Source organism: Sipha flava, unplaced genomic scaffold, assembly GCF_003268045.1.
Source record: "Sipha flava isolate LNK unplaced genomic scaffold, YSA_version1 76_pilon_pilon, whole genome shotgun sequence".
NCBI lineage: Eukaryota > Metazoa > Arthropoda > Insecta > Hemiptera > Aphididae > Sipha > Sipha flava.
In genome coordinates this window covers 3001631-3028922 of record NW_020273616.1, presented here as the reverse complement: position 1 = coordinate 3028922, position 27292 = coordinate 3001631, and the positions used below count along the sequence as shown (strand labels likewise).

Genomic DNA, 27292 nt, shown 5'->3' with positions numbered 1-27292 from the left:
TATTTAGTTTTTCGGTTATGTTTTCGGGTTATGTAGAAACTATGAATAAATTGTATTTATAACCTTGTCCACATTAACAATAAGTATCGCTGATTCGTTACACAAAACACAGGTTATTCTAATAAGATTAATATTTTTCGAGACATATAGAATGAATCACTCAAAAATAATAACTGTAGAATGGTAATTATATGAAATGCGAGACGTAATACCTATAAATTAAACACATTATAAATTGTACATGTAAAAATGTAAAAATAATTTGAGTTTCATACAATTAATACCCATTGTTTTATTGACAATCTTCTTATTTTGATATTATCAAACGAGTAATTTTACAATATATAGTTGTATTAATTACTCATAGTCTAATATGAAATTTTATATATATATATAGAGAGAGAGATTAATAAACAGTTTTTATTAGAATTTATTATTTTCTTGATAACTATAGCGAACATAAGAACAAATACACACTTTTATTATCAATGTCGATAACAAGTTCACTGGTCTGTTGTTTATTATTTATCTGAACAATATTGATACCTACTGGATTTGTAAAGTTTCATAGGTCTATTATTTTCGTAGTCACCTATAATTTCAAATCCAACAAACCCTATTCGTCATTTGTCCTACTATATACCTACTCGAAAACTACCGATATACAGGAATGAATTCAGTCCAATATTTTGGAAAGACTTATTGTTCAAATTCAAAGGACACATATTTAAAATTATATGTTACCCGATTTCTACTAAGATTAAAATATATTTAAATTATTTTAATCATATATTAATATCGTTAATTTCAAATTCATATATATTTAGTTACAACATGATTTATATTTTCTTATTGTATATAACAACATACTACTACGTTACAGATAGAAAATTTTCATATTTAAATAAAAATATACATATATATATATATTTTCAACCGTGTCTGGTACATCCAAACTTTCCAAAAAGCCCCGAATCATAATGTTGTTTACTTTTTTAGAACCTTATTTTCGTCGTTCCCTAGATCCACCCCTGCCGTACCAACCGAAAGTTAGTCTATCCCTGATGCATGGTTGTTAACTGAGTAATAATTTTCACGCACGCTGCTTGCCGACTATCAACCTAGATTGAAATCGAATCAATTTACATGCAATATATTCATGGACTATGTCGTAATAATTTTATAATGTTACGCACTCTACAGCGTTTATTTGACTGATGTAAAATTACGTTTTGCACGAGATTTCCGATTTTTGCGTTTTCACCCATTGTTATTTCTTCAACGGTACACGGAAAATGAGGGACAAAATATTAAAACGAGAAAAAAAAGGAATTAATCACAACCTACGCGAAACAACAACGCGAAAATTAACAATTCTACGAATGAATTGTAGTGAGTAATCTAATTCTAGTGAATAATCTATGGCAAATGAGCTTAAAAAGAGTTGATTTCACAAATATATAATTATAAATTTATATGGATGATTTACGCAGATTATTAGTATTATTATTGTTACGAGTATTATCATTGTAGTTACGCGTTATCACAACAACCGTCGTGATACATTTCTGCGACATGACATTGTATTGATTACTCATTATTTTATATTACTGTCGTGTCGAAAACAAAAATCGATTCCAATTCCAAAGCTCTGCCTCCTTTTCTAGATATTTTTACAAAATAATTACACACGTTAATTTAACTTTCTTCCGGCGGCTATTATTAAAAATGCTATCCAGACTTATCAAATTATAAAATTAATTGCATATTATATGCCAAACACATTACATTATAACGGAGCGTAGTATATATAGCGATTATATAATCGAGTACTGGGCTATAGATAACAACCGGCTTCACTTTGAATTTTTTTTCTAATTTGCATTTACCATTTTTCATAACTTTTAGATTTAAAAAGTTTATCAAAAAGTTCGTCACCAAACAAATAATATTTTTTCGTGAAATATGAACGCATTGTCTATTGATTAACATTTGAAAACAATGTTTGTGTACGAATGATAAATGACGATGGTTGACTCGAAACCGTCAATAGTTCGAACCTTGTAAGTCCAATAAAGAGAATTTAATAACAACGATTGTCATTATATATTCATCGATAACAATACGGTCGTGGCGTTTTTTTCTTGTTTCGTTCGAGATAATATATATTTAGTTTCCTTGTTTGTAAATGTTAACTTGTAGTGACTCAACATTTTCGCCGAAGAATTTCCGTGCAGGATTTCTACTGGTGTAAAGCGTACTTATTTATCATAACAATTGGTACGCACGTTTGAAGTCCAACAATTCTTTTCTTTTTTTTTTTTTTTTTTTCAATTTGTTTTTTTCAATACATTTCCGGATTCCCTTCGGCACGTCCTAAAGTTCTATTTCGCGTCACTATGCACACATGCTACACGCATAATCTCATAATAATTAGTATAATCTCGTTGTTCGGGTGCAACAGAGGGACGGACAAAAAATCGATAAGACCGCAAAAGGTTGAAAACGATCGGAAAACCTTTAATTGTCACACACTCGGTCCAAGAGCTTACCACCCCTAATTTCATTGTTCACGGACGCGATGAGTACCGAATTTTATAGAGTTTTCAGAACCACAGCCATACACATCGAGGCTCCAAGACAACGCGCGCGTCTTCCGATTTATTAAATTATAAACGAAGTTGAACGGCAACATATCGCTACCAAAGTAAATTCATATTTACAATCGTTGAATCAAACATAATATGCATCTGATAAATGCATGTCACACCGGTTGTTAACGAACGTACGCGCCGCCGATATCGCGGGAATATAATAATATTGTACGTCTTCGGTCGTAAATCACCTTGAATACACGGTATTATCACAATCGCGTGTCTATGAAACACGTGAAACCGATCGAATTACGTTCAGGAATAAAATAATTTATTTTCAACAGCTTTGCGCGTGTGCATCTGCTACGTATGATTATGCGATGGAGGCGAGCGCGAAGTTGTGTCGTTCCATGTTAGTGAAAAAGCCGAACTCTGTAAACCCATTTTCTGATTGTTGCATCTCAAAACTAATAATCATTACAGCGAAAGTTATACTATTTTCTGTTTTCCTATCCGATACCATGAAATACAGAAAGTTCACAAAAATCAAATATTACACTTTGAGATTGATTTTTATAACGGTAGTTATAGTTATAGTTCTTCCGCAAGCACCTTTGAAAAAATCGTTCATCAGTTTTACAAAACATTTAGTGAAATCCCCAGTTAACCGGCTAATAAATTTATCGTTAAGTTTAATGAACTATTATCGATTGTGCAACGTCAATCGTACCGGAAAACTTGATCGAAAAAAAGTCCATGGATAGAAAAGCATAATTGTACAGCACTGATAGTTTATTATTAGTCACTGATCTATTAGACTTGCATGATTTAATATTATTATTTTTAGTTAACTAAATCCACTTTTGTTTTTCAAGATGTTGACATTATACTAAAATGCATACTTATATTACAGTGATTACTGTTTAAAAGCGATTTGTTTTTAAATGTTAACGATATGATTAAAATGTACATTTTTAAGCCGTTAAGCCGTGGCGACGAAAAATAAAAAGAGAGTCTCTAAAGAATGACACTTTTCCCATCGCTACTATTTCCGTTGCCAAATAATGGATGAAATGATTTTTCCATAGTATTTAAAAATAAAATAAAGTTATTTATTTTGTAATATTTTTAAATGTAAATTAATCAAAATTATTTATCGTGTGAATATTTTATCGGTAGTTAAATCAAATTTTGATGAATAAAACATTTTTTTTTTTTTTTTTGAATGGGTCGCATTACAAAAATATAAAGAATGAGGGGTTGCGATCCGAAAAAGGTTGAAAACCACTGGTCTAATCGAACGCGTGTTGCATGCGACCGATATCTGCGGGTCGTATTAACGTTACAACGCGTCGGGTCACGCGCTCGTATTGTACGGTAAGAAAATCGGAAATGTTTGCGATATCGCACGCAACGTTTACACGACGGTGTAAGACCATAGGCGCAACTAGGGTATAACATCTGGTGGGCTACAACCCTCCTACTAAAACTTAAAATAACCTATAAATTACCCCTACTCTTATATAACATGTTAATATATTTTAGATTCTGAGCCAAGTTGGATTTACTACAATGTGTCTTTTTTTGTATGTGACACTATTGTGAGTTAAGTATGCTGTATGCGGTATGCCATGTATGACATGGAATATTTATGGGAGGGATCGGTGGATCTTGGTCCGGTAGAAGGGGGTTATGCCCCCTATCACCCCCTAGTTGCGTCTATGCGTAAGACCTGTATGGGCGGTGTGATACTCTAGTGCGCACACGCGCGTTGAAACTGTGACATCGTTAGTGACAATGGTACCACGTGCTAGACCTTCCCGGAGTCGTCTAAACCAGGGGTATTCAACCTCCGGCCCGCTCTGTCATAATATGCGGCCCCCGATCACATTTTAAATTTAGCATTTACATTTTCTAGTTCAATAAAATTATAACAGTTAAGCTATCGCTATCAAAAATATGTGATAATATAAATTAAATTACCTACCAATATATAATTATTATTGTCTGTTGGTTCGTAATCGATTGTGGAACTAGCACAATATTCTCCTTTATGTGTAAAAATTTCAATTTCATACTTTTTCTTCGTAATATATGTACAATATGTCGGTGAGTAAAAAAACGTAAAATCTCGGATGAAAAACGCGTTTTTCAAGAAAAATGGTCCAATAGCAATTTTTTTTAATCATTAAATTTACTAATCTGTAATTTTAAATGTACCTACCTAATTTTAAAAATTGTAAGAATAAAACTGAATTTTGATTTATAATACATGTTTTTACTACGAATGCGGCCCGCAAGATTTAAAAAAATAATATGTGGCCCGCTACATAAAAAGGTTGAAGACCCCTGGTCTAGACCAGCGGTTCCCGAAGTGTGTGTCGCCGGCACGACCTCAAGACGAATGTGAAAAATTAAGAATAGTAATTTTAATGAACAATGATCGTAAACCACCTATGAAACCTTTTTCGGATCGTTTCAATGATGATAAACGATTGAGAAATCGGTTGAGGGGGGAGGAGTTAGTGACGTCAAGGTTCCGCGGGACACAAACTATCCGCTAAACGGCCCCATTGAATACGAAACATTTTAGATTTACGGAAACCACCTGGGTCTAGATGAAAACCCGACGATTGGTACGCGCGGGGAGTTTACGATCGGATCGAGAATGTTCTCATTACAATTTCACATCGGTGTACCGAACACGCCATCCCGACCACCCATACCCATAAGCACGATCGCGTTCCTGTTGTATACCAATACGGTCACGCATACAGTTTGCGCAATTATGTGTTGCATATGTGCGTGCGCAGGAAGTGAAGGAGTACCTGGACGCGGAACACCTGACCCCGTATCCGACCAGTGAGCCGCAGCGAACGCCGCTGAACGTGGAGATGCGTACGCTTAAGTCAGAGGCGGACGGCGCGTCGTCGGGCGGCGGCGGCGGTGGTGGCCAGTGGCGATCGCGCAACGAGGTGGGCAGCGTGGACAGCTCGGACACGTATATCAGCTGCAAGTCGCAGCCGTTCCACTCGCAGGGCGACCTGACCGCCGACGACATGCACGACGCGGTGTTCGAGCACGTCGGACATCATCAGCCGACCGGCAACGGGGGCCCGGGCAATGACTCGAACTTGTACGTGAACCCGCTGGAGACCACCAACGGCGGCAAGGGCGGGCCGCCCAGGAGCTTGGGAACGTCGCCGATGGACGAGTGCAAGGAGTTCGGCGGTGGCCGGACGTCGGGAAGCCGGGGCAGCCTGAACGAGACGGCGAAACAGCGGAAGACGAGGTTCTCGCAGGTGAGCGATTAACGCATTATTGATATCCCTCCGTTTTGCCCACAACCCTCGGACCACTCGCGACGCGAACGCGATAGAAACGTAATCGCGCATTCGAGTTCAACGCGAAAATATTTACGAGCCCGCGCAAAAGAGAACGCGTCTACTCGCGTTCGTGTTCCGTTCACAATCCTTTTGTCGGTAAACGCCGATTCGCACCGGCCCGGGCGCGCACATTATCGCCTCGATCGCGACGATATCGTGTGCGGCACACTTTACCTGTTAACACTAGCCGGTGCCCATATCTGTTCAGGTCGTCGGCAGGGGTGTATTAAGACTTACTTCTGGGGGGGGGGGGAAGACTCAAATTTTTTCATTAATTCGTGCTCAACATTTATAAGTAAAATGTTTGGTGATATTTAAATCAAGTGAATCCTTATTATTTGTGGTTTTTTTTTTTTTTTTGATCTAATGCCGGATCCACTTAGAATCGACTTTTGTGCAGCTCTTTTTTAACACCTGTCTGTGTTTTGAAAGTTACGCTTGTATTTTATTTGATTTCTCACCAAGTATCGTTATAAAATGATCCACATTAAAAAAATTTGAAATGTGTATCTCACATATGATCGATTCCTTAAATACAGATTCAGGGGGGGATTGATCGTCCCCTTCGCCCCCCCCCCCCCTAAAATACACCCATGGTCGACGGATGTGCCCACGGTCGTGTAGTCTATCCTGTGATGCTTTGAGGTCTCACCTACGACAGTGCACCCGCTGAAACGTTCAAACCTCGAAACTATCTTAAACCGCTAGAGCAGTGATTCCCAACCGGTGCGATAAATCTATAAATTTTTTTATAAGTATGTGTTTACCAGCTTATTATCGATATTCGATGAAAACTAATCGAATTAATCGTAGAAACATATAATATTATTTATTGTTAAGTATGCCCGTCACAACCGTCTCGATCGATCGATTATATTAATATATGTATATTTCACAATAAATAACCCTCTAACACAGTAGGCTGTAAATAGTGTACATATATAAATATAAAATATGCTTCACATAATATATGGATTGGTGTGCCGCGAACATTTTGTTGAGGATAAAGTGTGCCACATTGTTAAAAAGGTTGAAAACCATTGCGCTAGAGTTCCGACATTCTACGTCTGTTGGATGAAAGTTTAAAAATTATGATACGCTTAATCGAAAGATTATAACTATAAATATAAACAAAACGAATAAAGTGAACATTAAGTTTGCAATAAATATGATTAAGTAAAATATTTAAAATTTCATAGAAACTGAAATGAATCGTTTCTTTTTTTTACTGATCTACTAATACAACTATCATAATTTTTAGTTTATTTTACCATAATTTTTTTTATTTATAATTATTCCAAATGATCATTTACTTATACATTTATGTATACGTACATGGATTGTGAAATAAAGAGTTTAACAAAACAATTAATTATTCAATAATAATAGAATTTATTTTCTTAAAATAAAACATAATATTGCTTAGTGATAATAATAAACTAGTTCTGAAATATTTTTCAGATCATTAAGTCGTAGTTGAACATTAGAAAGCAGCAATAAATTATAACAAAATACTTACAGATTAAATAAAAAAAAAAAGTCCAAATTCAGACTACGAGTCGTTTTATTTATCTAACAGACCACATACAACATAACAAACCTGTCACTATACTCCTCCGCGCTCGTTTAATTTATTTCGCCTGTGTTTGTCTATGCCGGGCGCGATATATAATGCTGACTGGCTCACATTAGAAGAGGAATGAGTTGAAAATCATACCCCTTCACCCCCTTCCGGAAAAACAAATTGTTTTCTATACGTCTAATGAAAATTCCTATTAAAACTCGAGTAATTTTATTATAGCTAATAAAAAATATTATATCAAAAGCTTTATAAAATCATCTGATAACGTAGTTTCTATAACAAACAATATATTCTATAATCTACAACATTTTTACGACGACTAAAGCCGACAAATGTATAAAAATAAAATCAACAATATGTGATTATCGAACTACAGTGGTCCAGTTAAATTGTTTACTATAATTGTTTTTTTTTTTTATAGTAAACAACTGATAATGACAACGGAATGCACATTAAACTACACGATAATTAAATTAATATAGTATCGTTTAAATGTGTATATAAATTGTTTAATGATAGCTTACATTTTACAAACTGTGAAAAAATTTAACTATACGACCATTATATATGTTATAATACATCGTATTTATTTCTGTATTAACATATTTACTGAAAATAAATCAGTAAAAAGAATTCATCCTCAATCAACTTTTTTTTATAATAATTACGAAAAGTTGACGAAAAGGTTTTTTAAAGGATTGAAAAATCGTTTCTTCTTCGTTGAAGATTTGATTATTTTCTCGAGCTCTCTGCTACAAACATATTCAATACGACCACGATAGTGTAAAAACACTTATGTACATAAACAGAAATAGTAATCTAACTAAAATTATGCATTTTTATTTTTGTAAATTATAATTATACCTATTAGTTTATCTGTATAAGTCAATTTCAATAAGATTCACCAGTTTAAATAATTAAATATATTAGACGAGTCAGAATTTGGTACAATATGTAAAATGATCATAGAAAAAACTTTTTAACTACAGCCCTAGCCTAAGGTATTTCCATAACATACAAAGGCACATGGGCGTAACTTTGAAATTTATTGAGAGGGGGAAATATATAGTAACATATCAACTAGTCTATATATATAATTATCTATATAATTAACCTTACATAACTAACTTGGGAATATATGTTAACATTACATTTTGTTTTAGTTAGTAATGAAATAAATTAAACATAAATAAATAAACAAACTTAAACACATTAAAAATTTAGACAATTTTTAATATTTTATAACTTCTAAATAAAATTTATCATAATTATAAAAACTGCAAGAAGGTATATATAATTAACTTTATACTTAAAATAATAACAAATTTATACTAATTTCAGTCTTCTAGCTCTTTGGGTTGATTGTGCATTAAATTGATTTATAATTTTATCAAAATGTATTGTATACATATTTTCTATATTTAAAAGATCTATATTAGTTAGTTTTTCTTAACTAATAGTATTTCTAGTGCATGTCTTGAGATGTAGAACCGGCCAGAACTTTTATTAATATATATATATATATATATATATATATATATATATATATGTCGTAGCCACTTAGTGAAATTGACCAATTTATGAAATGGAAACGGCTTTTTAACACTTCGTAAAATACGAAAATATTTCATGATATGGCCACTTTTTCATGAAACGGCCGTTCCAATTTGACATCGTGTAATTTTTTTCACAATTTGGTCGTTTACTTTGTGTACTGAAAATATATTTTATATTTATCAAAGTTTTATAATAATTTTTGTTTGTTATACTGTGTAATATGGAAAGTATATTATATTAAGTTTAGTTTTGACATAGTTAATAATACGAGTAATAATATGTAGGTAATTAAATAAATTATATAATAATTTTAATAATTTATATATAATATAATTTATCGTATAGTTAATAATTATTTATTTAAATAATTTAATGAATTATGTTAACGAATGTTACATTTAATACTACTTTTAAAACAAGTACAACGTTTAGTTTGACAAGCACTTTTGTATATACAACTCAAAAATCCTTGAACTCCAGATATAATTTTAACTGTTTTACGCAAAATTAATTCATTTTGCTTGTCAACTTGATCAGTAGATATGAAATGTGTTGTGGCCCACTGCATATTTCCAGAACTTGACCATCCTTTAATTAAACTATGTTCAGTTTCTACTCTATATATCTCATTTTTTTTTCTCAACTATTACAGCAATCATGTGTGCTGGGTCCAAAGGCCCTCTATTGACTTTTGAAACAGGAATTGTGATGCAGTCATTAATATTGAACGTAGGAATTATAACCTGTAACAAACAACAACAAAATTTATATAAATATACTGTACACATCCAATTTATTTACTATGTATATCATATTGTTATATATAATAAATAATTAGATACCTCTAACATTCTTTCGCTTTTTTTTTTTACCTGTATGCGCTGTTTCACGTTCTTCTTCTATTTTTTGATTTATTTTACACAAATTGCAAAAGTCTTCTGTGGATTCAAATTTACAAATTCCGCAATATCGTTTAACATTTGTTTGTTCTTGTATTTCCTCTTCATATTGGTTGTATATTTCTTCAAAATCTTCTTCAGCTGTTTATTTTTTTAAAACTTCTTGTGGTAAGTTAGATATTGTTAACCCAACCTTAGGCTCACAACCAAATAATGCTTTGTAAAGAGATCGGCCAATTATGCGGTGGTGTAAAGAGTTTTTCTGGAATTGGACAAACTTCAATCCTACAGACCATTTTTTAGATTTATTGTCCTTCATACACGTTATATTTTCGACATCGGGATTACTACGTTCAATACTTCCCTGACTCTGAAGATATCTTGGTCTCTCATTTACAATAATACATTCCGTCCAAAGTTTCTTAATTTCGTTAATAACAGAATTTACAAGCTCTCTACCGTTATCACTTTGTAAAACTTTTGGCGCACCAAAAATTAAAATAACTGTGAGTAAATTAAATGCTACTTCAACCGCTCGTTTACTTTTAAGTGGAAATAAAGATATAAATTTTGTATTGTAGTCTTGATAGTATAAAATCCATCTATAATTTCCTTCAGGTAATGACTGGAAATCCACCAAGTCAACTTGACCTATCTCGTTGAATTATTTGCTTACAATTGGTTTGATAACCAATTTACGATTTGACCCTTTCTTACTATTACATATTTCGTATATTGATAGAAAAGTTTCAATAGCTGGTCTTAGAATCGAATATTTATTGGACAGTATCGCACACATTTTCTCCACACCACCATTTCTAGTACGTATATGGTAATCACTTAGTCTTTAGAATAAGTCTTCGTATGACACAACATACCTATAAAATATATAAATTAATTATTATCGTACATTATCATTAATTTATTTATTTTGTCTACGTGTGCGTTACGACACGTGTAAATGTTCACGTGCAATGAGCCATAGCGTCGGATTTCCACTTGCTGTAGCGCACATCTATAATATTTATTAGCAAGCCTTCGATCCACGACATCACACGTTTTCAGCTTTTCATCGGTCGAGCACTATGATCGCTCTCGGACCGTCGCGCCGCGATCATCGCAGTATGGTTTTCGTACACAATTTGTTTTGAATTACTTATTTACTTTATATATATAAATATATCTTACTTGATATTATCTTTGTCATCAGTTTTTTTATAAATTAAATATTTCTTCTCGGCCGCAGTTAATATATTTTTTAAATCTATGTGTGTATTTTTAAATTTAAATGAATTACCAATACTCATGATTAATGGGTGCTCAAATTAATTAATTTTGTAGGTACTTGTTTAATTTAGCATCAGTTATTTCGGCCATAATTGTCTCAATATTTATACTTGTATATGGCTTTTTTCCCGGTTTGTCCAAATAATACTTGTCCATTCGAATGTAAAATTCACTTTTTGGATTAAAATCTTCCATATTATTAAGATTATACAAAATTATTTTAAAGTAAGTATCTAAAATGCGTGAATGTGCGAGTACAATGCAATCAGTTCACCGATTATACACTTTTGAACTTTAACAAAAAATTAATATGATAAATCAAAATCAATAAAATATAATCTGCTCATTTCAGATAACCAGATAATTTTATTTAATAGATATTATTGTATAATACAATTTGTGGTAAAGAAATGTCGTGCTTAAATCAATAGTTATAAGTTATAACTTATAACACATTTCATATCTACTGATAAAAATGATAGAAGATCATGATAAATAAAAAATATATTTTCGATACACAATGTGAACGACCAGATTGTGAAAAAAATTACACGATGTCAAATTAGAACGACCGTTTCATGAAAAAGTGACCATATCATGAAATATTTTCGAATTTCACGAAGTGTTAAAAAGCCGTTTCCATTTCATGAAATGGTCAATTTCACTAAGTGGCTACGACATATATAATAATATATAATATAATAAATTTAATTCGAAAACTCTTTCTCATACTATTGAGTGATTTAAAAGTATATACTATTTGACGTATTTAACTCTTTTAGAACTCTCAAATACTGAGTTTCTTTTTGAAGAGGCACATGTAAATGTATAAATTGTATTTAATGTACCAAACATGTATTAAATTGGAACTACTTTTCCACAAACATCAACTACACACAAGTTAAGTATATGTACATAACAATGAACTTACAAAGACAGTTTCTTTTCATCTTGTATTCGTTTTGCTACTTCAGAATAAGAACTACGCATTGAGGCAGCTCCATTGTAGTATTGTCCTCTCATGTTTTCAATTTTTAAGCCTAAAAATGAACTTTTAAAAAATAGGGTTTCATCATCCATTTTGTCTGTTATATAAACACCAATACAATTTTCTAACACATTTAATCTTTTATCATAGTACCTGAAAACAATAGAAACTTTTTCATGATTTTTTAAGTCTTGAATTTCGTTCATTATAACACTGTACACACCCTTTTTTACATTACCTATCTATGATCTTATTATCTATGATAAAACGTTTTTTCCCATCAAATCCCAGTTTTTTTGTGCTTATTTTAAAATAAGATATGTTAAACATCAGAAGAGCAATCTAATGTGTTATTCATTTATGAAGAACAAAAAATACTTACTAAAGTGATTACAATTAAAATTTATATGATGGTTTTTATTTACAAAAATGAAACAAGACAATACAGTATAACAAGAATATTGGGTGTGTTAATGATTGAAAAATTGCTACACCAACTTGCAATTAGATAAAAGTCATCCAGTGGCTTGTTAGGACTTTCTAAGTTAGATACGTAAAAGAGACTCGTTTAGCGATCGTTAGTCATTCGTTGTATAGAGTATAATTTGGATCGAATAGGTCTTACTACCTTGAATAGCAAAGAAAGACCGACGTCCGAAAGCACTCACCTGGTCTTCTGTAGATAGAGTTAGATAACAACATTTTACGCGGAAACGTGATACATCAATAATTATGCAAAATCCTGTTTCTTACTTTGTCATATTCTATAAAATCACAAACGTATTACTGCATACATATAAGTTGACAATAGTTAATGAAAATATATATATATATATTTAAAGAAAATAAATATCTATTAGATTAAAACGAGGGCGAGCAATGCTCTGAAAAATCATTTAGTACTTCATATTAATAATGAGCCATTTCGATGATGTTTAAAATAAGTAAGCTCTGAATAAACCTTGATAACTCAACAGCTTTTTAACACTAAAACTGATGATATTTTTGTTCCTGTATTGATTTACGAGTATATAATAAATTTTGACAGGGGCGTCATTTCAACTTTTGGAAGGGTGGGGCAACTGATTAAATTTGCCAACTTCATAATACAGTCGAGTCGCGATAACTCGAAGTCGAAGGGGGATAAAAATTCACTTCGAGATATGCATTATTCGAGATATCTAACTAATTTATAGGGGAAAAATTTTCTAGGGGAATAAAACACAATTCGAGTTACCAAGTTTTTCGAGTTATCGAGGTTCGATTTATAGTGACTAGATTGTATTTAAAAAAATGATGGTTACCTATATATTTAAATATTTAATATTTATTGATGATAGACTACCAATAAAATATTTTTTTGGAACAAAACATGTAAGGATTAGTAATGAATAATGATGTCATGATGATAAACAAAGAACATGAAATGTTTCTATTTACCCAATTAAGTAATAATATTAAAGATAGTTAAAGATAGTTATTTACTTATCCTATAAGCCAGAGGCGGTCAAACTTTTTTCGGCTATGATCTACTAAAAATATACTTCACCTTTGAAGATCAACTGTCTTGGAAATTTTTTTATAAACTAGAATAAAAGATAAAAACTATACAGATAAAATTTATCGACAATTTGTTCATAACCACGATTAATTTTCGTGCACGTAGCCTAAAAATAAATTCTAACATGATCCACTCTGAAATTGTCCGCGATCGACCGTTTAGCCGCCCCTGCTATAGGCTATAAGTTACCTATCAATAAGTTTAATGGAACAGTAATATAAATCTAATTAAATAAATACTTATAATTTTATTATTTATATTATATTTAATACTTTACTGAACTTATTTATAAAAACACAAAATTATATCTCAAATATAATGTACCGTAGTTTGAGGTGAATAGGAACGATTTTAACGGTTTTTTATAGATTATGAGATAAATTTTTATGGAATCGATACCACGAAAACTGTTTTATAAAGATCACATATATAGAAATATGTAATATACCAAAAAAAAAGTTTATAAGGTTCGCGTAATAACGATTTTCATAGACTGGGGAAGATGAAGAGTTTCCCAACTTTTAATAAACCGTGAACGTGTATTTAAAAGAGAATATTATCCGATTTCTGAGTACAAAATAGTAAATAAAAATAATTATTAAAATAAATAAAATTAATAGTAAATTTACCGATTTTAGCATATGATCATCGAATAAAGAATTGCCGAGTTTTTAAAAGTTCTTAGAATGGGGCATTTGCCATAGTCTGCCTTCCTTTCTCCAAATAACGCCCCTGCATTTCGATTGCACAAACACTAACTGTAGGTCAACGTTTCGATCAAACAACTGAAGAAACTGATTTTATAACTATATTTTTTTTTTAAATTGAGTATTTATTATATTAGTCATATAATTTTATTTTATTTATTATTAAACCTGAGTTCTTTTATATTGATAATGTTTATTTATTACATTGTTTAAATACATATTTCGGACAACAATGTACATCAATATATTTATTATTGCTAATAAGAAAAAGCTTTTTTGAACCCGGGTAAATTTGAAAGATTGGTATCCATCGAAATATTTCCTTCAACAATTATTTTCTTCATTCATCTCTGTTCTTAAAATAAAACTTGATCATCTTGATGGCTATGATTTTAGCCTATAAAGAGGTCAAGTTTCGTCAGTGAAAATAATATTATAATACCAATCGAATCGATGTTTCAGCAACATATATAAATGATCATTTTAAATATATTTACTAAGATGTTAATTTTTTTCTTATTTCTTGAATTGTTGAAGCAATCAAACATAGGGGAGAACTTATTTGGTCGAGCGTCTCAAGAAAGTTTAGATGGTGCACGGAAACGACGACCTTCGTTTGGGTTGTCGTCCAAAACATTGACAAATGCTACAAGAATAATCAATCAACATTTGTTTGGGTTACCATTAATATCAAATAAAACAGGTACTGTAATATATTTTAAGGTATAAACAAATAAATAAATAGCTTATATATAGAAATAAATAAATAAATGTTTAGCCTGGAATATTATTATATTGTAAAGTACGACTGGTTTCGAATTAAAAATTTATAGTCGGATACATACAATGTCAAAATTGGTAGTAAATAATCAATAAATACAGTCATACTTTAAAAATATAATAATAATATTATATAAATAATTTGTATCACAAATAGTTATTATTATTTGTTAACTGTCAAAAGAGCTCAGACTGTATATATTATAAAATAAAATATTCCATGCTAAGGATTTACTAATTAATTTCTATACATAAAGTATTTATTTATTTATATATATATACTAATTTTTAATTTTAGTTTAATTTTTTATTATTTTATTATGTACTCCTATAAATATACGAAAATATAAATATAAATGTACCTACGGGTATATGTTTTTTAAACATGAACTCTGTCTTTGACGATTAACTAATTTATAAATATGTAGTAAGCAATATTGTAGATTATTATCAATCAATAGGTATCATCAAATGGTATAATATACAAAACCAATTTCATCCCTTCACTAAATGTTGTAAACTGAAATAATTGTATGGAAGAACAGGATACATTTCTCTAACAATTATTTTTGATTTTAATTGCTAACAAATGTTCGATAAAACATAAATAAACAATTTCATTTTTTTCTTTAATTAAATCTACTGTATTTTATTAGTAACGATTAAAAATAGACCACATGACGTGAACTTAAGTCTAGGTAAACGCGTTTTCACCCCACTTAAGTAAAATATTATTACGCCAAGTTAACAACTAATTAAAACAATTTAGTTATAAAATTATACATATATTAAACTAGAACAAAAGTCTTAACGTTCGTTAAGAAGCATGTTATTAAAAACTGATCAAAATAATAATGCTAATGTATCATGTCTGTCGACTGTATGGTAATTTGGTATCCATCTGATCTAAATTTCTTGTTCAGTAGCATAAACGTAACCCAGAGGCTCTTTTTTTTATCTTTTTTTTTTTTGCTTATATTTGATATGTAATTGCATTAATAGAATACTTAAAGTATGAACTTAACAATCCAATAGAGTTGTATTTAAATACACAAAAAACATTTATAATCCGTCAGGTATGTCAAAACTGTAATAATAATTTCTAGCGGACATTGGCCTAAATCGCCTTTATTTGGGCACGTTGAATTTGCTCATATATCAATATATTCTCATTGTAGTGTTGCGCAACCCACTATTTTTCCTATTTATTTCGCAAAAACATCATTTAATTTATTTAACGATAATTATTACAAAAATTGACCATAAAAAATAAATAAAAGTGGAACGACTCTAAACGCATACTAAGTATTTTCATATTTCTTTACATTTAAATAATGATTTATACGTTTCGTTTACATTGTACTTAAATTATACTTGAAATATCTTACAGATACATTCAAACTAAAATAACATCTTAATTAACTGTAGACAATCACGTTCAATAGATTTTTTTTTGTTCAAAAATGTAAATAAAAATTAATTTATATAAAACTATAAATTATATCTCTATACTTAATTTAAATTTACAATTCTCTATATTATACTGTTTTATTTCGTACTCGATATTTTCCAGAAAAATGGTTGATTATAAGTAATATCAATAATTTTAAAATTTTAAATTAATTTATCAATAATTTAAACTCATATACATAAATTACAATATATTTAACACACATATTATACATTAATAAATTATATATTTATATATAATAAATAATTTCCTTTATAATTTTGAACTCATCATAAGATTAAATTACAGCTTAAAGCATATGTAATGTGATAACAGCCATAAAATATATTGGCGTAGAAACTTGATATGTTTGGACATAACGTTAAAGACCGAAGGGGATGCTGAATTTGGGGTGAGTTCGAGGAAATTAGTCTTTTTATATGTACGTGGTAATTATAGCTGATTGCTATTGAGTTTTGATAGATGCATTTTACTTATTTATAGTATCTGTTTATTGTTTAGATATCATAATATATATACATAGGTATATCATATTATTATTACAAGATATATAAAGTAGAATAATTATTACTAGAACACTATTATTATTATTAGTATTATGAATATGATTTACTACTATTATAACTAGATATTACTATTATACATAGTTGTTTATCATAAACACAATTAATAAAATAATGTATTCTTTAAGTACGTAAGTAATACTATTTTTGACGATATGTATCTCGTGACAATACCGTCGATACCTAATATACATGCTTGAAAAAGTTATAAGACAACTTTGTTTAGATAGTAGTGAATGTTGTCTTTATCATATTACAACTGTAATTAAAATGTATTTGTGATTCGTTGCGAACACATTAAATAGGTAAAACATTATGAATATATTATGATGTTGGTATAGTTATATGATCATTGATTAGATATTTACGTAGGTATATACGTTATACAAATAGCTGCAGAGTAGGATCTTAAAATAACAAATATTAAGATCTTTATTAACACAAGACATATAGTATCTGTAAATAATATGATACATATTGTATTTTTTTAACCGCATAGATTATATATATATTATAACATATTAACATATACCTTCCTATACTTTTCCTTCGATTTTAGAAATGTTTTTCGAACGCACGTATATACTATATGTACGCGGTGGCGAATTCATCGGATTTGATATCGGTAGTCGTAGTCCTGGGATAATAATTTGGGGTATTACCTATATCCGAGAATAATTCGATAATGAATGAAATTTGAATCTACGCTGTTATTCAATAAATTACCGCTAACATAAAGAGGTGCCAATCGAAGATAATATTCGATTAGGAGGAGGGGTAAATACCCAAATCGTACCAATACTTCTCGAATAAGCGGATATTTGGCGCTTGTCGGTAGACACGTCGGGTCATCCTCGAAAAATACGCCATTGCGGACATATGGTAGTATATAACTTGTACATTCTAACTTAATGAAACTTGATAATTTATGACGTAGGTATAAGAATATTATACGTTACTCGAACAATCGAATTATTTTAGTTTTGCTTGTACTAGAGTTATATATAACGATACGTATTATATCATTGCGAATACACTGGATGGTATATGTGTTAACTGGTTATAAGTAACTCGATTCATTTGGATAAAAGTAAAATAATGTCTTTTTTTGATAGCCACAGGTAGGTACGCACGTACTAGACAAATGACACAAAGCACGACAGTGTGACGCAAGAATTTATTAGAGGACTCAAAACGGATCCTACGCTTAACTGCGCCTAACGTGATAATTAGAAGTACCATTTCAGTCATAAAAATAGAACAAGCTCTGTTGTTTTATGAAGATCTTTATTGAATTATATAAAACATAATTGGTCAATAGGAATTCGATATTACTTTTTTTTATTCTCTAGAAAAAATTGTACTATTATTTTAACCTACGGCCATGGTTTTGTACGTTCTAGAATATTTCTGCCACAAACAATTTTTTGAAACAAAATATTTTACGTATTAGTCGATTAAAACATAGTAAACAACGTTCTATCAGTCTAGATTACAAAAAGCGATTAGCTCAAATGTATTCATTGAAGATAGAACTTAAAACTAGGGAAATTAAATATTTGCATTATCCCATAGATCCCACCAAGAGTTACTAGAGTCAAAGTTAATTTATTTTTAAATAGATTTTTTTTCAAAAATTCAGAGGTGCAAACGGAGGTCATTTACACTCCTCCCACTCATAAACGGCATCCTTTCTATCTCTTCACATACACACACATATACATGGTGATATAATATTCACTGTACGCGCGCACTTACCTTTGGTTATCTTTTATAAATCATTAATGTGTACACCTAGACGCGGATTGGCTAGGATATGGAGAAATTACAGCACACCGTTCCCCGTTCTTAACTTCCTTATAGTGGACTACTCGAATTTATTTAAAGATAGTTTTCGAAAGTGAAACCAATTGAAAAAAAATTGAAAAGATCTCTGTAAAAAGAAAATTTAAATAGTGCAATGATTGCGAACTTAAACTAAAAAAAAAAAATTTACAAACAACTTAGTGAATATTCGATACTTCAATAATACATATTAATTTCTTAAGCGTTTAATTTGATCTGTAAGTTTCGTTGCTTTGATGCACCGACCGGTGGAAAAATAAAACAGAAACATGCCTTTCGTACGCTTGTTCCGACCCACGGCCATTGTATTCCCATCCGCGTCTGCGTGCACCAACACATAACCACTCGAAAATATAAATACAGATGTGACGTTGTATTTTTTGACGTACTGACGTCGAATTGTGTACGGATTTTGCAGGGAAAAGCAGTAAGTCCACACCGTCGGCGTCGGTCGAGTCGATTGACCGTTCGCCGGAAACACACCGAAGGTCCAAGTCCATTCTGAAACGGCACCAGAACCCAACGGCATCGCAGGCCACGCAGGACGCGCAGTCGACGAACGGTGGCGGCACCGGAAACCCTTCCGGCAACCACACGAGGATAGGCATCCGGCGCGCGGCCCACGTAGACCCGGAAACGGAGAAACTCATACCGGACAACCTGTCAGACTGTTCGCCGGGCAAGAGTCCGATGTCACCGCCGCAACAGCAGCTTCATCCGCCGGCGCAGCCACTGCCACTGCCCATGGCCGTGCCCGTGACACTGTCGCAACCCCTTCACCATCACCACCACCACAACAACAACAACAACAACAACAACAACAACAACAACAATAACAACATCAACAATAACAGCAGCAGCAGAAACGCGCGCGGTGGCAGGGCTCCGGTCGAAGTGGCGCTGCTGCAGGACTTGCTCGAAGACTCGGGCGGGCCCATATTCATTTGTCCGCCGCCGCCACCGATGACCGATGGGGGTGACAAACGGTACTCGTAGTAATGCATGCGCTCGGTTCCGCGGTTCACCCGAAAAAAACGAATGGGTAAAAGAATAAAAAAAAAAAAAAAGATACGAAAATCTGCCTAGATTCGGCGTCAGTGACCGTCCACGCCACTGCTGCGAGACGAGCATTGCCCTACAAAATGAACCAAACGTTTACACCGTTGCGTACAACGAACTTCAAACGTACACACCGACTTGTTCGAGTCCAACAGCTTTAACCGTAGGCGTAGTATCATGATATTTGATGTTATATATGTGTGCGCCGAATACGTAAATATGTATACACGTCGATTAATTAATTGTGTATGAATGTATATACATATACAATATTATACATAAATGCGATGTAGATTTTTAACTAACGCAATTCTCGTTTTTTATTAAAGAGAAATTTTTAAACTTAAATCATATGAGAAACGCTCATTTTATCATCATTAGATTGTAATGTTTTAGTCTCGAGGTAAATAATAAAAATAAATCATTTGCCGTAGTATTCGTAGATATTCGTTAAGGACGCTTCTTTTTAGGCTTCTGTCAACTGTTTAAATCGATCATCACGAACGTAATCGTTTTTGCATAATCGTCACCTTAGTCATCAATATAACAGTCATCGTCGTCATTATTATTTGATGTACAACGAACAAAATTTTCATATCAAATCGAATCTGCTCCGTACCGCGGAATGTACCCGTGGTGTTTCCCAAGTTCAACCATTTGACATTCAGCTAGATATATGTTGCCAAAACCATAAAACAATCTATCAAAAATCAATATTAAATGCTGTTATAAACGGTTTTATTAAGAAAAAGATTAAAAAAACAATTTATTCGAGTCAATTTTATTTCCTATATTTCTTTATACTAATCAAATATTACCTGTAATTTGTTTTGTTTTTTTAAAAATAATAAAAAATTAAAGACTGGGAAGCAAATGATGAATTCATTATAACATTAACAGGAAATTAAGCATGCATTTTGCACTGGCCTTTTATAATTATTATTTAATTTTTATTGTATGTATATATACAAATATATATACATACATTTATATTAAAATATTATACTTTATACCCACTCGGCACAACAATTTTATCGCTACGCGAAAACCATTTTTAACGCGATCTCAATTTGATATACCGACAGTAGTATATTTAAAAAGTATAATGATATTTTGTGAAAATAATTTAGGAAGAAAGCAATACTATAGTTAAATGTAATTGCGTAGTTGACCTAATCATGTAATTTTAATTGGATTAAAATGAAAACATTGTATACGTACCAACCGATAGGTACACCAAATTTGTAATATGTGTAAAGCATAATTTTTTTTATAGTTCGGTCGAAACGAGTTATTTACTAGTATAGAAGTAAATTATATTATTATACGAACAAAATTATAGTTTCCGTTTTTTAATTCGCCTGTGATTTATCTTTTGTTAAGTTTATAAAATATGTGTATGTATATGTGCAAAAATATACAAAACAATGTTATTGAGCATTTCGTTTTTGGAAATACATCCTTTTTGTTATTAGAATTTGTTTGGAAAATAAATAATAATAATACAAAAATAAAATATTATTGACATAATTTATGGTTCTTTAAATATGTTCCTCTTTTTGATAGATAAAAATATATAACCACACTAAAAACAAAATAAAGGAAAAAATTAGCCATGATTAAATTTTTTTTTTATAAACTTGTATTAAAAACAAAACTATTTTACAAATACATTATAAGTTTTTAAAATTTTATCTAGTCGTAAAAGTACAGTGAATAAAAAAAAATACTTAATTTAAAAAGTATAATAATGAACTTTCTACCTACTGTGTAAATTTGTATTATTTTTTCACTTTTAAATAACTTTAATTCATATGATGTTCCTTGGAACATAAAAACTTATTTACCAGAATAAATAAAATTATATTACTAATTCTAGTAATAATCTTAAATAAACTTATTCAAATTAATTACTTGAGGATATTAATTCAAATTAATTTTTCAACATTAAATTTTAAATATTTGAAATAATAATAAATTATTATTATTAATCAATTATATTATAAGTATATCAAGGATGTGGTTTTTATGAAGAAAAATAACTGAATTAAATTAACATTTACATGGCCTAATACTTAAATAATACTAGATATCTTTTCAATGTTTGAAAAATAAGTTTTTAAACCATTATATATGAGTGGCACTAATCGACAACATTTTGTACTCATAACATATTCAGATCATCATAGTAAAAAATAGTTGTTCTACAATAATAAGAAAAACAAGAACAATTATTGATTAATTACAAAAAAAAAAATAAATAAATAAATAAATAAATAAATATATAAAAAATATTATTATTTAATATTTATTATTATACATAGAAAAATAATAAATATGATTGGAGGAGAATGTATAAAAAATAATTTGATTAGTGCCAGTATTATAAAAACAAAAATAAGTATAAAAATATTATCAAGATCTCCAGAGACTCACAAATTTATCACAGTTATGTAAATGACTAATTAACTAAAATAATTCTAATGGCCTGTATAAATTGGAATAAATTGACACTTAATATAAATAGTTCTAAAGGACGGAACAATTTTCAGTGATGTTTAAGTACATAAAAGTAAAATTACTATGTTGCTAAAATAATCGAAATATACAAAATATATTAATAATAATAAAAATAAACCAACAACAGATTAATCTTACATAAAATAATAATTTTCTCAGCCCTAAATATTTTCAATAAAGTAAAAATAAATTTAAAACTCAAAAAATTATACAACATTTTCTCCTGGTTTTCAATGGATCTCCAACAATTACATCCTCAGTATCACCAGCAAATCTATTAAATGCAGCTTCAGAATCGGATGGCATATCAGCACTATTAGAGAGAAGACCAGCTGCTGCACGTGTTTGTGCTCGCTGCTTTTTCAGTTCAGCTAATGTGCCCGCATTGATAGTAACAGAAACATGAATATTTATTTTACCATCACTTTCTGTCGTATAGCAGGTTTCAGCAGCAGAACCAACATCAACAGTTTCCAATTGTGATTTTTCATCATTAATGTCTTCACCTTCAGGTTCTCGACGTTCTGTAGTAGGAATTGCTGAAGTAATAGGTACTGGAGCATGAATGGAATATGAATCTAATGATGAATCTCCTTCAAAGTCACTAGTTGTACGCTCCTTAGCTAAAAACTTTTTTGCAAACTAAAAATATGAAACAATAAATAAATAATGATGTCAAATTAATAACATTATTATAATATTATTATATTAAAGATATAGAAGAAAGTAAATATAAAACTTACATTTTGAGCTTCAATCCGTAATCTAGCTTCTTCCACTGCATCCTTTTTGGATGTTAGAGTTTTCTCTCTAATAGATGTTCTCCGAACAGATTGAGCTCTAGTATTATTTGACTGTGTGCGTCGCACTCTTCTTTTTTGAGCTTCTTTTTTGGTTTCTTGTTCATTACGTAACTGTAATATACGGTCACGTAAATCTGGATCTTCACAAATATCTGCAGGAGTTTCATCATTTTTTGTTTTAGCATTTAAATCAGCACCATTCTGCACTAAGATCTCCAGTACTTCTAACTGATCACATATATAAATTAAACATAAATACATGATAGATATATAAAAGCTAATTTATATCAGAAATATTCTGGGCCTAGATTCAGTAGAATTACAAATTTAACACAATTAACTTAGTAAAGTTCTCAAAAATAAATATTTAAATAATTAATTTTTATTTATTTTAGTTATTCTAGTCATTACTGTTTCATTTTTTATAAAATAATCAATTTGTTAACCATTTATTATGATTTACAAAATATAGTTTATTATATTTTATTAATTTATACTCCTTGTTTATATTCCTTTCTATTTATTATTTAATGGTCTTGATAATCCTATCGATTATAACATGCATTAAAATTAAGCATTTACTTGAGATTACTTTTCTACCATTACTTCAAAATATCATTCAACTTTCTTTAAATACAAAAAAATCAAGGAGAGTTTTTCTATGATTTCAATCTTAATATTTTCAATTGCCTTCTTTTTAACAACTATATTGTTTTATCATTTTTAATTGCACTAGATTACCAATTTCTCAATTCATATCTTCTTCTAAAATTTAAATCTTTTTTTACCTACTATCTTGATATTTATATTACCTACGTTGGTGTACTTTAAAATAACCATATATTTAGTTCTGATAACACATTTTATTTTATTTTTTAATCACCTTGCAATAATTTTGAAAAAGTAAGTATTTAAAATAAAGTGGGTCCCCAAATACTTCTAGACAAGTCTAGTACATATATAATAAATAAACTTACATGTCCCCAACAAGCAGCGGCATGAACAGGTTGCCATTCATCAGAATCTTTAACATCAGTCGCAACATGGTTATCTAATAAATATTCAACTACCTTTGAATAACCATTGGCAGCAGCAATATGTAACTAAAATAAAATATTAAGATGTTTAAAATGTTATTCAACAATAAAATTATATATTTATTACAGGTGTTGCGCCTTGATGGTCATACGATTCTAGTAAATAACTTTGGTTATTATCAATAGCTTGTTGAAGTTCATGAAGCATTCGATGTTCTGTAGTGGCACGTGTATTATCAATCAACTGTTGAGTTACACCCCGTCTGGCCATTTCACTTTCAATAAGATCTAATGCAGCTTCATCTTCACAGATATCGTATGGCATGTTACCATCAGCATTCACAGCAAGTAAATTAGCACCCCTTAAAAAAACGTTTATATCAAACAAACAGTAGAGAAATATTTTAAAATAAAAGCATACTTATCAATTAGGTATTTTATGAGATGTAAATGAGCACAAGTGGCTGCTGCATGTAACGGAGTCCACTTTTCACTATCTTCTGCATTCACATTAGCACCAAACTCCACCAAGAGTTTCATCATTTGTTCATTATCATCAATACAACACTATGGAAATTTAAAATATAAACTGTTAAATCACAAAATAAGGTGAATAATCTAAGACAAATATATATTTTTAAATGCTTTATGTATATTAAAAATGATAAAGAATAACAAATATAAATTACATAAAACGCACAGTTAATTAACAATAAATCAAATGAAAACAAAAATTAAGTATGATAATTATAACATCTTTTTTCAAGTTTAGTTGTTACATGCGTTAAACAAATGTTTGTCAAAGAGTTTACATCTTAAAGCCATTATGGTACAAGTAACAGTATTTTAGATAGGTAAACTTTACCTGATGCAAAGCCGTAAGTCCATCTTCATTTGTAGCATCTGGACTGACTCCTTTGACCAAAAGTCTTTTCACTAGAAACATTCATCACTTGATAAAAAAAAAAAAAAAAAAAAACCACCAAGCCCGTCATTGGATATTTTCTAAATACTTAAGTCATACCTTCATCTATGTCGTTCCTGGAAGCTGCTTCTAATAACATGACATTATCGCTGAAATATATGTGCCTGTTGTTTCGCGGCGGAGACGATCGCCGCCGTTCACGATCTTTTTGTGCCCACAGCCGCAACTGTTGCACCCGGCGGCGTCTAGCTAAAGCCAACCTATCGGCCGTAGGCATGCGCTCCAGATGAGACATTTCCAACACCAACTCGCTGTGATCCATCTCGTTCAAAGGACTCAACGACTACGGACTGCGAAACGATTTCGATCGACCAGACGGTCAGTGCCCAGTAACACAATTTCTTTTCACCGTCACCGGTTGTCTCATTTGCATAGTTGAAATGTCCATTACCGTACGCGGTGACGTTCCTCGTACCTCGCCGATACGAAGACAAACGTTACAAAAGTTTTTTATATTCTACACTACGCGGAAAATTTGACGTGTTCGATAATAATTTTTCTATTCCTACAACTAACTAAACCTAGTAGATAAGAAAAAAAAATTAAACCCACGGAGAAAGAAAAGAAATACCGTTGTTTTTATTATCACTTGCTCTTATCATCAGAAATCGCACACGCCATACACGCTGTCTACGGTTGTACAAATCGGTAAACAGGTTGGTCGTCGTTGGCAATAATCTTAGATCTGTGCAGTATTGTGTGTTACGATTAAAATTCTAAGGCAAATAACCTTGACTATGAATACTGTTATAAATATTTATTTTAGACGGTAATAATAGCGTTGATTATAGGATATTGTTATACAATTTTATTTATAAAATCAATGGTAATTGAATTATGTAATGATATGCTTCTAAGCACATTCATATAATTTTTAAAATTTAATGTATAATTAAATAATTATTATATTCGATGGCCATTAAATATAATAATAAGTCGTAAGTATTAAAGATAAGATTTTACACACACACGTACACGCACGCGCACAGAGACACACACACACACACACACACATCATATATAAGGAATATAGTTTTTTAGTTAGGGGAGACGCGTTCTTTTTGTCCTTTTGTATAGACGGTCAGAGGCGAGTGTAAAAGACTACGCAAATCATCTATGCAGAAAGATATAATTAGTTGTAAAACGTTCTGTAAAAATTTAAAATACCTGCATTAATGTGTGTAAAAATAAGTTTAATTAGAATTATTAAACGTAAGTAAAAGAAAAAGTTATTAATATTTTAAAGTACGAATTGGTTACCTTATCTCATTACTCAAACGTCAACCACGGTTTTCAACAGGCAGGTCAATACAATCACCGGAGAGCAGTGGCGTATTTAGGAATTTTTCTAGGGGGGGGGGGATGAAATATATAATAATACATCCTAACACCCATTAATTCGTACATAATATAAATTTTTAAAATCCCCTAACTTGTTACCTATTGAGGTTAGTGTGGATCAAGGCAAAATAAGAATTAATCTTTATAATTACCTCATCATTTTCCAAACAATTTTTTTTATTTGTACTAAAATAAGAAAATAAAGTTTTTTTTTGTTTTTGAATATTACTCATATTGTCTTAAAACTTCACAGTTACAACTTACAAGACGCAAAAAATAAAATCGAACAATAGTCAATTCGGCAGTAAGTCAGTACTCGGAATGGCG

At 30.7% G+C, this 27292-nt stretch overlaps 2 protein-coding genes across 4 annotated transcripts in view; one reads left to right on the top strand and one right to left on the bottom strand.

Moving 5' to 3' along the window:
- The window catches only part of LOC112692653 (potassium voltage-gated channel protein Shab), a 43272-nt gene extending 22242 nt beyond the window's left edge, over window positions 1-21030 (top strand). For 2 of the 3 annotated variants that reach the window (XM_025567385.1, XM_025567383.1), the window contains 3 exons: window positions 5408-5896; window positions 15099-15264; window positions 19639-21030. In XM_025567385.1, coding sequence (XP_025423170.1) covers window positions 5408-5896; window positions 15099-15264; window positions 19639-20216 — 1233 coding nt within the window. In that variant the 3' untranslated portion in view covers window positions 20217-21030. Of the gene's footprint in view, window positions 1-5407; window positions 5897-15098; window positions 15265-17100; window positions 17204-19638 lie in introns of all 3 variants that reach the window. The other variant, XR_003149423.1, reaches the window with a different exon arrangement.
- A 1915-nt stretch (window positions 21031-22945) lies between these two features.
- On the bottom strand, window positions 22946-26333 carry LOC112692797 (protein phosphatase 1 regulatory subunit 16A). The gene is made up of 7 exons (XM_025567585.1): window positions 25664-26333; window positions 25505-25575; window positions 25061-25206; window positions 24767-25001; window positions 24580-24705; window positions 23543-23830; window positions 22946-23441 (listed from the first exon to the last, which is right to left on the bottom strand). The coding sequence occupies exons 1-7, from the start codon at window positions 25884-25886 to the stop codon at window positions 22998-23000; spliced, it is 1533 nt and encodes a 510-aa protein (XP_025423370.1). The 5' UTR covers window positions 25887-26333; the 3' UTR covers window positions 22946-22997.
- Window positions 26334-27292: the final 959 nt, after the last annotated feature.